Raw genomic sequence first — 19171 nt, 5'->3', positions numbered from 1 at the left:
GTATTGAATTGCTTCAAATATATTTTGCCTATGATTTGACCAGCAGTTTTTTCATTCAATACGTGAGAGCCACCTTGTCTGTCTCTTACATAGGTAATTTATAAGACTTTGTCAGGAACGAGAGAAATCATTTACTGGAAACTGAATTTGACTTATGAAGGACACATTCCTAACAGTCAGTAATTTGGTTCTTTGTATGGAGAGTTCAGTCTTCTTTCTTGTTCACTTACTGCTTGATGATTGATGATGATGGTGTCAGAATTGTGCACTCATTAGTAAAGCTAATTTAGTTGCCAGTAAATAAATTTCTCTCTCTCTCTCTCTCTCTCTCTCTCTCTCTCTCTCGTTCTTACAGGTGTTTATAGTTTTGTGTGATGAGAATCGAACATGAGAAAGCACCATGTTTTTAGCATGCAAGAAATGAAATTATGTACATTAACTGTTATATGAGGAGGAGGAAGAGGTAATGTCCTCTCTTTATGGAAGTCAAATAAGTGGCAGGAATGATTAAAAATAGTGTCTGTTGTTTACAGTCCATTGCTTGACAGTAATCCTTCAACTCTACATGTAAAATAAGATTTTTTACAACGTGATAAAATATTCATTAGCATACACTCATTTCATAAAAACTAGTTGCACAAATATATCATGCAGAGGTGTTCAAGAAGAAAAAATACTGTTCTATGAACAACATTTATACTGTTAGGTGTTTGTTTCTAGGACAGTTTTAATCATTCAAACTCCCTGGTACAGTTGAAACTCAATGCCTGAAGTTGTCTTTTAAATATTTAAAAAATTCATTAAAAACTGAAGCCCCTGAGGACCATCATCTGTCAGATACCGTTGGAAAATGTTCTTTGAAAATAGAATTGGTATCATGGTATCTAGTACACTCATTCCTTGAAAATTCAAGCCCTCTGTTCCAGCACCTCTTCCACTGCCTGTACCTTTCACTTCCTACTGCCTTTTAAGACGTAAAATTGTAACATTTTGTTTAAGCTGTGGTCCTCCATTCTCCTCACATGAGCAAACCATATCAAGATATTGATCATCTTCGCTTACACTGACCTTTTTTTTTTATTTCTTGCTACTTTAGTTCTTATTAATCTACATAGTACTATGCTCACAAACAGTATATCTCAACAACTTGAACCTTTATTCTTTCATTCACATTCAAGTCTTCACTTTTATAAAGGTAAGTTGACAGAACTGTGAGCTCATTGGTTAGAGGAAATAGACCTTAAAATCATGAGCCTCTCTATCTTGAGGCCAATGGGAGTCATATATCTTTCATTATTCATGTTATGATCACTTTGATTGCAGTTGTAATAAGCAGTAACTGTCTTGAAGTTGCTGTACAAGAAGTGCAAATGACTTGGGATACAGATGGAGTGTCCCAAGCAGGAGACTATTTAGTGGAGTGCCACTGGTCCCATTGAGTGGTTGTGGATATACTACTGAATGCTGGTGAGCTGCCTTATATGAGGCCAGTGGTAATCCCACTTTCCCCCTCTTTTTTAGGTTGCCAACAAATAAAGATACTATATAAATATAAGCTTTCTCAGAACTCAGAATCATATTTATGGTTACAATGGTTTTTATTTGAGAATAGGGGGTCATATATAAGTTTCCATCTTGATATTGTGACTGGTAATGATATGTAGTATGATCAAATTTTGATAAAAAGTGGATGGAAATAATCTTAATACTTGAGCCCTGGATAGACCAGACCGAATCTGAAAGGGGAGCATATTTTGACACATTTAAAGGATTGTACTGTTTGCATTGCTGGACATCAATAAACTTTACCAAACTGAAACTCCTAAATTCAGTACTCTCAATATCAGAGATATTTTTTAAAGGCCTAGCTTGTAATTGTGAGATAATTTGGAAAGTTATGAGAGATATGAAAAAACTGATTTATATTAACAGTTGAAATATTCAGTGGTTGCTGAAAACACTGAAATAAAAAATTATATTCATAGAGTCAAATAGATTCACAAGAATAAAGAATCTAATGTTATATAAAATGATTTAAGAAGGCCATTGAGTCGCTTCTAAATTCTGAGAGCTTGCACAAGGAATTCATTCATGTGTGAGGTAAAAACTGCAGTAAAGTTAAGTTGAAACTGTACAGTTAGCGAATGGATGAAAAATCAAAGGCAGAAAATAAAGTTTTGCAAAGTACTCTGTAAGCTATGGCTAGCCTCAAGGATTTGTTTAAGGCAAAAGTGAAGATTTGGCAAAGTTGAGAAGTTGGGGGGCTAAGTCGAAATAAACCAGAGGGAAACAATAAAGAGTAAAAGACGAAATGCAATGCACCTGGTGACCTAAGGGATGCAGTTAAATATAAGTTTAACAGGAAGTAATGCATTAGAAATAATTAATTTGCTTTACAAGAACAAACCCTGAGCCAGCCCAATGAGATTAAATATTTTAACTCACTCGTCTAGTTAACAAGTTTAGCTTACAAAAATACCAGTCTTAATTCATGCTTTTTTTTTTTTTTTTTTTTGTAAAATGAGGATAATTTTCTGTGAGAAGAACATAAAATGAGAACTGTATTCTTATCTGATGTGAAACCTGTGCAGAAGTATTTTTTATGCAACCCCTACAAGGTTCGATAGATTAAATCAAAGTGGTTCTGAGCCAGCCAGAAACATTCTAGTCTTAACTTCACTGTCACCAATTTAGGTGTCAAATTCTAGATAAACTACTCAATTTTCATGTTGACTGATTAGCTGCAGTTAAAAATAAAAAAAGAGGGGACTAAGTATCTGACATTAAAATATAGCTTGTGCAATTTACACTTTTTCTGTTACCTTAGCTATCTCTCTCTCTCCCCTTCACATGTTCATTCTAGCATAAGAACATGAAATGGCAGTTTCAAAAAATTTTTCAATCTCTCTCTCTCTCTCTCTCTCTCTCTCTCTCTCTTTTAACATATCACAACAGAACTATTGTGTAACAGGTTAAAAACCTTTGAAGTTTGCCCTACTTGCAAAAAACTTAACCATGTGCAGACAAGGTGAACGAAGAAGGGACACAGTAACCCTTCCCCATCTAGTTGACAACCTGGAAAACAAGTTGGAAAACAATAATGAAAGTGCCATACCTGAGCAAAAACTGAAAAGCTCATGAAGGTGGTATGGATTTCAATGTGGTCAACCATGCGGCTCTAAAACCTTTAACTTTTAGATTACTGTTCCCTGGGCTTGGAAGTTAATCTGTTTTCAAAGTGGTGTTGCCAAAATGTATACAAACTGAAGTTTAAGAGAATGGGAGAAAATATCACGAGTTATTTTGAAAGTTATTGCAGGATTTATTCCTCAGCATTAGCTTGATATAATGAAATACTGTAATATAATGCTTTTCAACGTGGTTTTAGAGCCCAAAATCACATGTGAATGAGGTATTAACTGTTGTCCTAACATGCTCATTAACAGGCGGTGGATTGTGATTGCATTAAACAAAGGTTTCATTCATAGGCTGTGCATGCTTGATGTTATGGTTCTCAGTATGAAACTTCCACTGTAACAGCAGTTTTCGTTGATCATCAGACTGAGAATCTGCTGTTGACTCAGAGTAATCCTCAAGAAAGTAGGAGACTCATAATGAAGGCATTAGAGAGTCAGAAACAAACATCCCTCTGCTTTGTGCTGATCTGTTTAAGATGGCAAATACCTCTGGAACTAAATATGTCGAGCAACCATTGATAAAGAACAGCTTTTGAGGTCTTGACTCAAGTGAGAGGGTTTTGGTTGTTCACAAAAATTTTTCTCTGGGAGGAAAATATTTGCAAGCAATGTGGGTAAGTGCATCGTGAAGAACAAGGTTGCTATGGGAGAAGCATTACTTTTGCCATAGCAAGCTGTGTGGGCTCTGAGAGATTATTAAGCATTGCAAAATCTCAAAAAAGAGCATGAACTCATTCCTTTCCCAAGACGACATTCAGATAAAAGTTCTGACTTTGTAGCCTTGAGTTTTCATGTGATAGAACACTCACGTTCCAGGAGGAGCTAGAGCTAGCTGAAAAGTGTTCGTACAGGGCCAAGAAGCAGGTGATTAGATACTTCACGGGAGTAGACATTTTATCTATATAGAAGTACTATACAGAAGATCTGCTGGAAACTGTGGTCATAAGACAGATGTAGAATCTCTAGAAATGCTGTCTCAAGAATTGGAATCTGTTATTGTATGATGACTATGCCTTACCAAGATCATTACTCATTGGGTCAAGACTTTATCTTTATTTGAAATTAGATTATATCATTGCTAAGCAATAAAATCTGAGCCCTCTTCATAGTGCCTTATTGATAAGTTATTCCTAAGACCTTACATCTTGGTTCAATGGAGTTGGAACTGTTGAAGTGGCAGATCTTTGAGATCTATTTTTCCCAGCCTCTTGATACCACATCATCTATGTAATATGATCTTCGTACTCTTCTATGGTGTGAACCTTAACATTCTATTCTCAAACCTGTACAAAGTCTCCATTTTCCTTGTTAGTACCCATTTTCTGTTGTGAAGAGTAGTACAGGCCTTATGTGCCCATTGTAAGCCTTTGCTTTCTTTGCTAATGGGGCATTTTTATTCACCAGTAATCCCTTATCTTCATTTCTTCCATTTGCAGATACTGCTCTTTCAACTTCAAAGTCTACAGTATTGTGCCCCAAAATAATGGTCCAAAATTAATTTTATGGTAGAGTAAGAACATTAGCTTAAGGAGTCTTTCTGGTACCCTCTGCCCATTTAACTATTTGTCTCAGACTTTCAAATGCCTTTTCAAGAGCTACACTTATGTGGTATAATTTTTGCCTTTGCATAGTATTTATCATGCCGTTGCTTCATCATAACATAAAGCCAAACTAACAGTTAATGGTTTTAACCATCATAGCATACTCAGTTGGTCTTAATCCTCTATAATTTCCACACTGCAGTGCATCCCCTATTGTTTTGTGTAACGCTGCTGCAAGGATCTTATCCCTTTCTTCTGGTCCTCGCTTCTTGTTGCTCTTCGTAAGTTACTTGTCGTTTCAGCTAGTCCTGGTGTATTTTAACCCTTACTGGTCATTCTGTTATGCCTACATCCTTAAACCCATATTCGTTTTCTTCTTTCCTCTCTTTCTCTCTCTGCTCTGTTGAGACTAATTTGATTCCTTCCATCTTGTCAATCCCAATATGATAAAAATGTTGAAGAAGTGCAGGTTGCCCCTTCCAAATATTGGCGTAGCATCAGAAGATACATTTAATAGGTTTGTATTTTTTGGTAATAAAAAAATGTTTGATAAATTTTATAGTACCTAAATGTGGAACAATTATTTTACTGGGAGTTCTTTTTTCACAGCCACTTCAATTGGTTTCTTTCCTACAGCCGCTGTTGCTCACCAAGGCAGTTAATGACATTTGATGCATTTTGAATAAGAGTATTCCTATACAGGCAGTTCCCGGTTTACAACAGGGGCTCCGTTTTTGCACAGCGTCGTAAACCGAAAAATCGTCGAAAATCGTCAAAAATCTTAAGAAAACCTTACTTTTAATGCTTTGGGTGTATTGAAAATTATGTAAACTGCATTTTTATTGAGTTTTTCATCAAAAAAGCCTCCAAATTTTGATTATTCTGCCATTTTGGAGCCATATTTCTTCTGTCGAATCGTAACGACGCTGTCAGAACCCCTGGAACATCGTCAGTAAACCGAGATAATTTCTGATGAATATATTTGAAAGCATCGTCCCCTCGAACATCGTGGCCGGACCCGTCGTAAACCAGGGACTGCCTGTAGTTCATGGTATTCACCAAAGGGAGGAGACTCAGTCCTCTTTCCTCAGCTGAAGACTGTATCTTTGGCAACCCCTGCTGCAATTCAAACAAAGTAAAATTGGAGATTTGTATTTAGGGTAAATGAAAATTTTAAAAAATCTCATGTACTACTGTATATCCACAGTGCAAGTAATCTGCTGAAAATTCATGATAATTGTCAAAATAAGGGATTTGGAAATGTATCTGTTGTGTATTGTGTATGTTAAGTGTATGTATTAGCCAAAAATGTATTATTAAAATTAGCTGGATAGAACTTTTGGTAGCAAACTATGGAGGCATGTTTGTTATTTCAAATGTATTGGAATAATTTGGTATAACAGAAGTTTCACATTATTTGAAGGATTTTTTTTTATAGCTCAAAAATTATTTTGGATGTTACTGAAAATTCTCTTGAGTCCATGGGTTGGAGAATTTTTTAAGTTTTTTTTTCTTTTGCTTTAAAATAATCTAATGTATGGCTAAAGGTTCAAATCCAGGTCAATATGTATTAGGCAATTTTTAACAGACCAAGCCTCATCCAAAGTGTCTCATGATTAAGTACAAGACTGGTTTTGTTAAATTGTTGTACATACGTGACTGAAATCCTTGTATGTTTGCTACTCTCTAGATTTCTCTCAGGTGAAAGCACTTGCATCTGCTATGGTCTCAAGTGCATACAATGATTAGGAAGGTTTAAATTGGTAGCACAGCATAATGTAATTTTCTGTGGTAATGTTGACATAATACTGTTGGATAAATGCAGAAAGCAGAACTCGTCAAAGAATAACAGGTCTTGTAAAAAAAAAAAAAGTAGTCAAGTCTTGTGAATGATTAAGTTATTACAAAACAGGTAAGCAATGTTGTGTATCAAGCCATGTGTTTCAATGAAATTTCTGAATTTGTTGTGTGTGGCTGCACTTGGTTGTTCATGATGATATTGCTCCTTGAAATAGCTTAATGGAATTTGCTTTTTGCTGTGGTGTTTCATAACTGCAAGCTAAGTTATGTTGTAAACTTTGCATTGCAGGTTTTTAAGTTTTGTTTGTGACTGTTGTATTTTATGCTTCTACATGGACCTGCACCATGTAAAAATTTGGTTTTGTTCCATTCCAAATGAAAACCTAATTGTTGCATGCTAATTTGTTCCATTTTATCCCATCTTAAAACCATGGTGTGCAGATGACAATAGAGTAGTAATGCCTTCACATATAAATTTGAAGCTTATTTGATTTTTAATTTCTTAAAGTTTTATATGTTTAAATATAAAGCAGATAATGTGCTTCTGGTAAAAAAACACTCAATGAATATTTCAGGACCATATGAATCTGAAACACGTGTGCGTGCAGAAAGTGATGCTGCTTATAGGTCTCGTGGATCATCGGTGAATCGTGGGGTACGTTCTAACAAGACTAGATCAGCTGATGTCACTGACTATTATCAAGATTCTGATGAGGCTGTTCAGCGAAGACGCTCTCCTCGAACTCAGGACACTGCCAGGTGGGAAATGAGTTTCATGGATGTTAGATCCTTTTACTGCACTGGCACTGTAGCAGGTAGTCTAAAGAATCTTGTGTTAGTATTCTCAGGTACATGGGATTGTAGGTCACTCTACTGGATAAAGTAAATTAGTAGACTGATATATATAAACTACAGTTTCCTTGTAGAATCTTACATTATACAAAACTTTATTTTCTTACTTTTTGTTTCAACTTCCCCTATTCTTTTATTTTAGGTGTGATGCAGTTTTGGTAGCTAGATTAGTTCAGGGTGTCATATCTTGTAACTTGGTAGTCTTGTCTTGGTTAAATCTTTGATACACACTTAAGCCAGAAAGCTCATACCATACATAAGGCTGAAATAAAAATGGCTGTAAACATTAAAACTGGTCATTGTATAATTTGAGGTGCTAACAGATCAACTCTGATGTGTTTTGAAGCAGTTAGTTTATTGTTAGGTGATTAAGAGTTAAATGGCAAAGCATTAGAAACAGCCTTAAAAATTTTAGGTTCAGTTCATATTGAAGGACTCAGAGTTTACACTGAAGTCTTTAAATCTGTCAAAGAAGCGATGAACTCCCATTGCTCTTATACCTTGGCTCAAGCAAGTGAATCACTTATTTTTAAAGCTATTCAGTCAAGGCGACATCATCATAATCATTCACTTCTAATCCAAGATACACAATCAGTTTTTGTAAATTCTGTAAATCTAAGCTAATGCTGCTTCAGTTTTTCCCAAGGAATAAGGAATATATTACTGTATATGTCATCACCATCGCATATGAGTTCGACATCAGATGAGTTAGTTCTCACAAAACTCATGCATCTTGTGCCCTGCCTACATCTGTGCTCATCTAGTGCAGGTTCTCAGTGGTGTCATATCTAATGGTCTTCTGGAGCCACCTATTAGTCTCCTTGTACTTCTACATCTACTTTATAACTAATGACTGCTCATCTCCCATTCTTATCACATATCTAAGCCATAGCTTGTATGGCATGAAATATATTACAGTATATTGCCATTTTTATGGCAATTATTTGCTTTAGGTTTTCCAAGTGATTTCTCTGGAAGCCTAGCAGTTGCAGGTGAGATTATTAACTACTCTCTAGGGGTCAGCCACCTGCCACTACTATAGATTTACTGGGATGTATTGCACAGTATAAAAAGTAGTAAATGCTCTGAACATGTAACAGTACAATAGTAAAACCACAGAGACCAGAGTAAATGCAAAAGATCAGTGCATTTCATTGCACAGTATACTATTTACTACACAAACCAAACCTTTCCATTTATTATCATAGTATGCATTTGGCACCCATTTTCTTTGGTAAATACATTTTTTAAGTGGAGCTGTTGTACCTCCAACGCCAACTCTACTCAACTGGCAGTTGAGTAAACATGCTGGTGCACACACATCAAGTGCTTAGTATACGTTTCTGTATATATATTCATACATATGTACAATATACGCAGTACCTAAACAAGCCTCTCCCTGTCTCATTTACTGTACCTGCTATTTTGTACACACCTATAAAATAAAAACCATAAACTATTAGTAAAAACAAAATATTAAATTCATTACACTCTGTTTTCTTGCGCTCTCATTCATACATCTTTTGGTTCAGTGCCTATTTGAAGACATTTTTTAAGTTGTCAGATCAAAGACATCATTTTACTACTGTTGATGATAAATCCTATGTGGCTCAGAACTTTCCTTGGCCACTGGGCAGGAAGCATTGCCATCAGCATACACAGAAAAGCCTAACGCATTAGTATGAGTCTTAGGACTGCGTAGGGCTCACAAACAAATGCAGCCTTAGCTTGCATGGTGGATACACTTAGCTCAATGAGCTGAAGATCAAATTGCACTCTTTATGCACAAGAAGAGCCATATAACAGAGCGAATCAGTGTGCAAATTTCTTCCCCCAAACCCCTCCAATTCAGTAAGCCAATCAGCACACAGCGTTTGCATATGGACGAATACTGAGCAAGCTTGCTCTTTCTCCAAAGTGTTTTATGTTTCCTTTACACTCAGATTTCAGTCATTACCACACTGTGGTTTTAGTCACACTGGCAAATTTTGTGCAGTTAAATGTATGTACTGTACTTTTCACTGAAAGGAGTGCAGTCAAAGGCATAGGACAGATATTAAAACCAGTTAAGAGAGAGATTGCTGTATAGGTAATAGCAATAAACATTAACATCTTGATTTCCTTGACCTGAACTATCATCTTGCTCTTATGTTAATTAACACCACAGTAATGATCACATCCATGTTTCCTACGCAATGAATCAATTTGAGAAAAGAAACCACATGTTTGACTTGAAAATGCTTTAGACATTCGGAAGAAATATTGAACATCAATTAAGAAAGCTTATCCTCATCAAGTTTAGCATCTGTAAAGTCATACGGGCAACCTAAGCGAAGAGAGGTGCTGCTTGTTCATTACTTCCCATTAATCATAAATTGCTTGAGTCCATGTAGAAGTAATCCCAGTTGCACCTTGATCCTTAAAAGAACTCACCTGCTCCATCTGGCAAGCATCCTACTTCTACTAGCATTTATGCTGTTTCCCTTGTCTTAGTGTCAATGTGCCTTCTTGCTCTCATGGTAACATTTTTCACTTTTGCTTTTTTATCATTATCGTGGGTCTATTATTCCTTTATTGGTGATTGTGTGTGTTAGAGGGAAGTGACTTCCACCTGTCTCCCTGAGAGGGATTTGACTAGGTACCTTATCTTTGTTCTTTGGGCAGGGCTTCATTCTTGACATTCATCCTTTATTAATATTTACTTAGCCTTCAATTATTCAGAATACAGTGGAGGATCTGTATACAGTTTTTAGCTAACGTTACCGAAATATAGCTTTCATATTATCTTTGGTCGTACTGTAAATAGTAAATTTTGCTTAAATTAAATATCGGTTAATTGCAACAGTTTGTTAAAAGTCTATTAGAAGCAATTTTAAGTTTTTAATAGTAATGGGATGTCTGGTTTTGTCACTTGTCTGGGATAGTATGGGGTAGTGAAGTGGTGTACAGTATACAGTGTGCACTGATTAGAGTTTGGTGAGGATTACCACTGAGGGTGTTGTTGTTTTGACATAGTTTTGATATATCTCTGTGCGCATGTCAGGGTCTCCCAGGTTAGGCATGCAGCTCTCTTATATCCTCCTTGGACAAAGACCTTCGCTTATTTTGCTCCTCTTGTCGGTGTTTGCTGCAGAAGACGTCCAGTCTGCATAGATTGGGTTTTAAATTACACCGAAGAGAGCACTGTATTTAAATAAACACCATACCCCTAAGATTCCTGCCAACATCACTGCATACCCTTCAGCTGGTGACAGACGGACATATTCTTCAACTGATAACAGGCCACTGAAGTCCCACTCTGCCTCTCCCTTTCCCCTGATAAAAGAGATGGTATTTCAGACAACTCATCTACAGACAAGTGCTATGTTGCTGTGACTGGTGAATGAGAAGGCTTCCAATGCCTTAAATTGAGTTATCCATGCTTGCCTTGCTTCCTGTACAAAAGATGATCCAACATTCTTGCTCCCTGCTTTGACGTCCAGACATCCCTGTGCCAAAGTGATTCAGCCTTAGGCTTCAACATTGCTGCTTCCTCGCAGCCTTTGCCCAGGTCTCGCAGAGCTGCTGCACCCCCCAGTACCACTGTCGTGGGCCCACACCACAACACCTCTGCATCCAGGGTGCCGTTTCCCCCACTCTGGTTAGTAGATGCAGCATTTATGGAAAGGATTCTGCAACACATTGTTTTGTCAGTTCAAGCTCAAATTTGATCTACCCTACACCAGACACAACTCCCCAGGATGCAACTGCTCTGGTGGCTGCAGAATTGCTGGCATCTGGAACTTTCACTGGTCATGGGACGCTTTTCCAAAAGAATATGACTCCCTTGACAATACCAGTGGATTAACCTCGAGCAGACTAACCTATTGCTGATTATCAGGAATCAGTCTTCCCAGCCTTCATCCTCTGGGACAGTTGACTGCTCCTAGTTCCAAAGACCTCAGGAGGTTGGAGAGCAGGGATAAACCAGGCACAGCTCAACAAATTCCTAAGTCTCATGCCCTTCAAGGTGGACACGGTAGACTTGGTAAGTCTGCCGTGATTTAAAATCAAGAGTAGATGATCTGTATTATATTTCAACACTCAGTTACGTTATCAGAATGTTGTAAAGTGAGATGGAATGATATAGAGTAGGTAGACTAGCCTTCATTGTTCATTGCCTTTTATCTAGGTTTTCAGTGTCCAAACAGGCATATGTTAGCTAAAAATTTTTGCCGATTACTGTATTGTCTAATACTGAAAATCTGTCGTAGGAAAGCATTATTGTATTAGAGTTGTATCATTTGCCCATTTAACATTTTAGTGTCAGCATGATATCTATGGCCAAAAAAATCAGTGTTGCTGTATTTAAACATGATGGTTATTAATCCAGTTATAGAAACTTATTCAATAGGATTGTTTGCTCTGCTTCAAAATCAGATGTTTAGGTTCTGCTAACTTGGACTTGTTTTGAAAATATTTTGATGTTTTTTCATGGATAAAAACAGCAGAATTGTTTTAGAGGACAATTGGGCTCGAAAAGATATGGAGGTTGAAAATCTGTCTTATAATTATTGTGAGTATTCATAGTTGAAGTAGGTAGACCCATTTGGTTAGTGGTAGCTGAGGCATATTCCTGGTCATAGAACTTTATTTTGAATGTTTAATAGGCACCATGTAGAGGGTGCCATGCTCATAGTCATATTATAAGTATGACTAATTAATTTTTCATATTAAACAACCAGAAACGACAATCTTCAAGGAAGACATCATTTGATTGGTCATGGTAAGAAATTTACCACCTAATTACTTATAGTCACACATTAAAAAAATCTCACGGTCTTGGAATAAAGACACAAGAAATAATACACATGTTAAAAACCCTCTTGCCACTAAGTAAAAATTCCTTGCTTTGTCTTGTTATTCTTGGCATCATTTTCATTCAAAGAAATATCAAAGAATATAAGTACAGGTTAATTAGGTGTAATGCAGTTACTGTGCGTTAGTTCATTAGTTATTTGGCAAGACGATTTTAATAATGTCTGAAATGAAAATGCATATATTTTCATGCCTAAAAATCCTAGTTTGCGCCAGAACAAGGTGCATACTTTTAGAGAATAGTCAGCCACAGCACTATATTTTACATAGCCTATCTACTTGTTAGGTTATGCAATCAAATTGGTCCCATTGTGAGACTTGTATTGCTAGTGTAAACTCATCTCATGGTGGGATACGTACACATTATTTTAAGGAGGTTTTTAACCAGTGATTTGTTTTTAAATTTTGCTGATTGTAGTTGCTTCCTTGTTATATTGGTATGGATTGTTACAATAAGTATTCTCATTCACCTTGAAAGGGACAACTTGGGACTTGCTGCTCAAAACCTTTTTTTTATTGCTTTTACCACATGGTTATGGTGCAATGGGTAGGAATTTGCTTTCATGCATGAAAGATTCCTTTACAAGAACCATTTATGTATTAAACAAGAATCTCCCAGTGTTAATTACAAGGTGTCTTAATATAGTTTGTGGATAGCTTTGGATTAAAGTCAGTATATGACCATACAGTGGACAAACCTTTCTAGGTATACTCATGTACATTATTGTCTCTCACACAACATGACCGGTTAGCTGAGATATAGTCATTCTTGAAAGAAAAGCTCAGGGCACTCTCCTAGGTGATTATTATATCTGTTTGGGAAGCTCCTTACTCTATAACACTGACCATCATTCTGCGCTTGACTGAGCTAGTGGTCAGACATACTGTATTGGTTAACAGTATTGGTAATCACCTTTCTTCTTTTGGATAGTCAGTCTGCAGTTTTCTGGTTGCTTGGGCAGTATGTATTAGGATTGTGTAGTAGTTTTATGACTATCCTTGATATTGCTTTTCAGTTTAGGCTCAGAGAGATAGGTGGCCAAATTTTTATACTGAAGAAGGCCTAGTTAGACCTACCAATTTGTGATCCTTAGGTAGTTCACGCAAATGGTGTGTTTTACATTTTCCCATTTAAGTTAGTCATATAATTACACTTGATTAAGCTTAACTATGTAGTACAACTTGATGAAGTGTGGCTATTTGAAATTCATGTAAATCTGTTTTATTTTGCATATTTCTGGTAACATTGTAAGGTTTTTGTAAGTTTTTTTAGGTGTGCACTTTTTTTACAACAGTATGTACATTTTTTACATTTGTTTACAATACTGTTATTGCTGGTAAAGGTGCATATCAAACATTGTGGTTGCCCTGTGTTTATGGCAGACCTTTGGTTCAGGTTTTCCATTCACATTGGCATACAGTATGAAAGTTAACTGGGATGGTTATGATTAATGTAGGAAGTTGTCACTTGGGAACCATAATGGTAGCTACTGGCAATAAATAATTTCTTTGGCCTTGAAGCAGGAGCAATAGTTTTGTTCTTTTTACTTTACCTCCTTCTTCTTGCTCATATGATGAGGAGCTCTTGCAAGTATACCTTGATTCCAAGGAATTAATAGGGTTTTCTTAGTATTTTAACCATGATTCCTTCAGGGATGAGATTTTAAAGAATGTCTTTGCCATGGTGGGGGAAAGCTGTTGCTTGAGTATCATGTCTCTTTTCACCTTTGTTGAACCATATGAAAGCTTAGAAGTATAACTTGGTGGTCTTTTTAAACTAATTTAGATTTAGGGTAATGATAGTAATAGAGGTAACATGAGGAAAGTAGTCACCATGGGTGAGGAATACCTGTTTGACAGTGGGCTTTGTGGTATTGGAAAGTTATCTTGAAATGGAGGCAGCTCTGTTTGTTCCAGTTGTACCTAATGAAATCCAGTGTGATGGATGGCTTAGAGGATCTGAATCATGATTGAAATGGGAATTCCACAGACACATTGTTGGGCTGTAACAATTCCATCAACCCACTGTGACAGATGCATATTCTCGGTGGATGTTCAGCATTGTAGGACAGGACCATAGGTGCTATGCAGCAGAGGCATAGCACCAAAACTGTATCATTGCTGTGTTGTAAAGACACAGCAAGACTTGGGCACAAGTTACCATTGCATATCAAGTAAAAATTAGTTGATAGTGGTCATTTTGTAGACAGACTTCAACCATTGAGAAGGTATGTAGAAAACTAGTTTAGCATAGCAGTGCCCAAGTTCTTCAAGCACTATTTGCAGACTTGGCAGTAGACTACATGCATAACAGGGTGATTGTTTGAGATACAGCTAAGTATTTATACTGGGTGGCAAATGGGATTTGGCTGGTGACAAGCACTCCTCAGGAAATCATGGAGTCCTTAGATAGTAGCTTAAGAGAGATAGGACAGCATCTTTGTTGAGAGTAAGATGTTTTTACTGGTCTTATTTTAAGGTTAATTTAGTAAGTAGAGCATGACATGTTCCTTATCAGATATAGAATGTATGAGATGCTTCTCATATAGGGAAAACCAAAAGAGACTTAAAGAGGTAATCTAAAGATGCCCAATAATTGAGAGATTGTTGGGAAAGTTGATGGTTCATTTCGTCGTGATTTTCACTATCACAAAAACAGAAGGGGCAGTCTGATGCAGTAGTTAAGGGTTGGACAGCACTATGACTCCAGTTCCGTGACATTATGACAGCTCTAATGTTTGCATTTAGTCCAATTGTGTATCTGCTTTACAAAAGTACCTTGAGTGAATTGGAACAATATTAGGATTTATTTTCTTGTCCATGACTGAAGCAGTAGGAACCAGTGACTCTTTGGCCAATTTTGGGCCAGTAGCATTTGTATGTGATAGTTCCTATGGCAGTTGCCACTGCCTTGATGTTTGAGTTCAGTGCTTGATGTTTTAGTTCAAAAAATCCCGGATAACTGGCTAATCCTTTTTTGTCTGAGTAGGATCTCAAGGAAGACGGTAATTAGGTTCTTCATCCCTGCGCATATTGGGAAATCACCAACAGGTGAAGTCATCAGGCCTTTTAGTGTTACATGTACCTGGGCATACTGGTAGATAGATCAGGGAAAAATGCTGCATAAAGAACATTTAATCCTCCACATAAACCTGTTTGAGTAGTTTCTTGAGGGGCATTGTCAGCCAGCAGAATTTTGGAGGTCTTTCTTGAGTAAAATGTTTCATCAGGAAGTGGTGGTGCTTGTTGGCAAAAAAAGATTTACATTAGTGGAAATAGAAGTTCAGATTGACTATGGGCATAATGCTCAGTGCACCATCTCCAAACCTCTTACTCTTCACAGATTCTTTATCAGAGAGATCTCCATAAGATCCCTGAAGTTTGTTTGAGGACCCAACATTGTACAATAGCATCTCAACTTGACAGACACCAGGGATCTAGCCTTCTAATAAGTCACAAAGTCTGTTAACTGACAAAGACTCTTGTCACAGCTGCACTTGAGTATTTTCTAAATTTCTTATGGCTAACTGTAATTCCACATAGTGCCTAACCTAAACTAACCTGTACTGTACACTTAACATTCAATTTAAGAGAAATATAAAAAAAATGCATCACATAAAATGGTAGCCCAGGGAAAAATAATCATAATGTGGTAGCTGATAAGTGCAGAAGTTTGTCACATTAAGTTCCATCAAGTTGAGGTGTTACTGTACTCAAGACTGCCTCTTAGCTTCCTCTTTCCCAAGCCATTAGAATCAATAGCAGGAAGAATAGATATCAGTGGGTCTTTTCTTTGTGCTAAACTTAATAGAAAAAACCATAGTACTGTAAGTCAGTGGATGTCACCACTGTACACCACCGTGACCATTTCAGAGGTCATTGGGAAGATGAGGATGATGTTCCTTTTTGCCCTGTGAGAGCTTCTAAAGAGTACTCCTGTAGACGAGGTCTTGTGAGTGGGTTGTCAGATACTTTATGGTAAGAAACGTGCCACGGAAACCTTGGCAAGAGTATTATCTTGTTTTGTCTGGGGAAGATGATTCTTAAGCACACACAGTTCATTCTTAAATCAGCAGATCATGAGTTTGCTCTAACCAAGGTCAGTGTTCATGAGGTAAAGACTATCCTTATCCTTGCATGATTAATGCAGTAAGTTGGAGATACACTCAACTTTAATGGTATTTATCTTCAAGATATCACTCGGTGTTTCAGGAACGCATTCTTGATGGGACTGGCATTTTTATGAGCGGGTGACTCAAGTGCCATAAGGACCTACCTCTCTCAGGCATTTTATGATGTTTGTGAGGTTCATTTGAAAATTTCTTAGCCTTTTATGAAAAAGTTACTTCAGAAATGGATCTTCAGCTTAAAAAGCTATTTATCTATGTATTTTGGGTATGCAACTCTCTTACCTTACGAGGGATACTGATCTAACTCCAGTGATTGGATCTGTTTTGAAATAATTTCACTCAAGAATGACTTTAGCTCTTGGCTAATCAGTCATGTTGTGAACAATAATGTGTAGGTAAAATATGAGGTGCCTAGTAATAAAAGAAAAGTTATTTAAAATTTGGAATTTACGTGTTTACTTTTGTTAGGTAACAGTGTGTTAATGCAATACAGGTGATTTATTTTGATATGAAATGTATGAAGTCATGTTAGCCTTACACCTCAGCACATTTTTGTCAGAAACTCTGTACAGAAGGAATAGAAAAAACGTGAATAGTACGCAATTATAAATTAATCTTGTCTAGCAGTGAATGATCTCACCACTACAGTACTGTCAAGTCTCATTTGGCAGCTAATGATAGTTATGGACAAATTTGTACTTTCCGTGGTCCTTTTGTACAAAGTCACCAGTGGATTGTAATGCTTCTGTGCACATTTAGCTTCCAGAAATCTGAGAACCTAGATATCCTTTCACCTTTAGGCTGGATTAAGAGTAAAATGCTGGTAAATTCAAACAATTCTAGGACATTTTTTAGAGATTTTATAATGACTTAAATCTTCGCTTGTGTAAATACTAGTGATGTTGAAATGACTTGCTCACCTCACAGACTTAATTAGTAGTCTTTAAGCACATAGACACAATGCATAATTACATTTATTTATTCAGAGTGGATGAAAGTACAAGTTTACAATATTCTTTAACACAGAATAGTGTACTGTATTATTGTATGGGTGAAGTTCATAGTGGACATTTTTTTTTTTAATTTTTCATAGCATCATTTGTTGGTTTTAACCCTCAGGTATAAAAATATCTAAATGGTACCCTTGCTGTTGTTATATTTTACCATCAATGAGTATTTTTATAAATCCTCCTCTTTTAGTAAATTTTCCTAATTTGCCTTTTCCAAAAGGTCCCAAGAATAAAGCTGCCATGTGGCACTAATCAAATCTGAACTCCCTTTTCCTATTTTCTGCATTTTTATCAAGAGAAAATTTAAAAATCTTTTAAGTCATGTAATGCTTCATTATCTTTAGTGTCGTGTTTGAGAATTTTTAATTTGTTTTGTGTTATTGAAACATTTACAAATGATTACCAGTATGGAGAAATGATTTCAGAAGCATTTTTCCCTAAAGATTTTACCTTGTCAGTTCTGCACACTTGTCTGTTCTTCCATTGAGTATTGCAATTAGCCTTCTGACAGTTAGAGACACAGGGAATGCTGGAAATCTTTCCCACAAGAGAGAAAAAAGAATTTTAATTAGGTAGTCACTCCTTATCCGTGTCACTAAAGCAAATTCAAGATACCAAAATCTATTAGATATCTTCTGAATGATTTTTTGTCCTTTTACAGAACTTTAATCACTATAGTCTCCTGTCACTGTGCTCATGAAATATTTGTTGGAAATTTTGTTCTATAGTACTCAGAAGTGGATCATTGTTTTGTGTTTGATCTCTCATGAAACAGCACATGTAAGTGTTGCAACGCAATATTAAATCATTACTTGTGAGAACTCCTAATATAGTTCACCCAGCTCATTCAAGGGACAGCATCGTACAACTGTGTATCTGCAATGTCTTGAAAGGGCAAAATGCTAAATTAACTTCCATGGTATTTGCTGTGAGCGTTTTCATATAGCTTTTATGATCTTCCAGTGTTTTTGTATGTTACCAGTGTTTTCCTTAAACTTTGGAAATAGTTATCCTCTGTTGTCAGTATGATTCAAAGTGGTATTTTGTCATTCCCACGAAGTTTCCTTATTACAGAGAATTTATTATGCCTTGCATTTATGAAAGACTTCACAGATCGTACGAACCAATAGCTTACCATTGATGCCTTCCTGCTGGGGTGTAAGTTGAGATACTGAACATGATATTTTTGGTTAAAATTAACTAACTGTTAGTTAGCTCATTAGTTAGGCCTTTCCCAGGGTTTGGTGGTCACTTGTCCTACCTTTCAGCACTTTCACTGGTTTCCTTGGTATAAATTTGATGAAACTCTTTATACATCCATTATACTTATGTGAAACTCCTTTTAAACTTATTTATCTTTTTAATTTCCAATTTGATACTATTACGGAGTCAATAACCAAGATGTTGTGACGCCAGTTTTAATAGCCACAAATCAGTCAGTCATTCCCCACTGAAATCAGAACGAGTAATAAGAGAAAACCTACTCGCTCCTAAGCTCTGACTAGTTACAATGATACAACCAAGTCGAACTATAAATCCTCAAATCAGAACGTAGCACAGGCGCCAATATCTGCCCCTGAGAATAATACTGATAGCATTTGGCATGATGCCTCAGTGTCCATCCTTTCACCAGATGGAATGCACCTCATAAATTGAAGGAAGAGTATGATTGAGGCTGAGTATGTAATTTTTGGACAGAGCAGCCTTTCCTAATACTGACTGGCACTTGGTCCCTCCTTCCATAGGAATTCGAAACTGCTGAAGTAGATGGATACCCTGCTTAT

The 19171-nt window shown here is 36.6% G+C and overlaps 1 protein-coding gene across 13 annotated transcripts in view; it reads left to right on the top strand.

Annotated features, from left to right (window-relative positions):
* The window catches only part of LOC136847258 (uncharacterized), a 63064-nt gene that overhangs the window by 21179 nt on the left and 22714 nt on the right, over positions 1-19171 (top strand). For all 13 annotated transcript variants that reach the window (XR_010855680.1, XR_010855679.1, XR_010855678.1 and 10 more), the window contains exon 6: positions 7114-7297. Coding sequence is in view for 9 of the 13 variants with exons in the window: in XM_067118775.1 (XP_066974876.1) it covers positions 7114-7297 (184 nt within the window). In the remaining 4 variants the exon portion in view is untranslated. The remainder of the gene's footprint in view (positions 1-7113; positions 7298-19171) is intronic.

This window comes from Macrobrachium rosenbergii, chromosome 16 (assembly GCF_040412425.1).
Source record: "Macrobrachium rosenbergii isolate ZJJX-2024 chromosome 16, ASM4041242v1, whole genome shotgun sequence".
Lineage (NCBI taxonomy): Eukaryota > Metazoa > Arthropoda > Malacostraca > Decapoda > Palaemonidae > Macrobrachium > Macrobrachium rosenbergii.
Note: the sequence above shows the minus strand (reverse complement) of the source record. Positions and strands in the feature narration are given on the sequence as shown.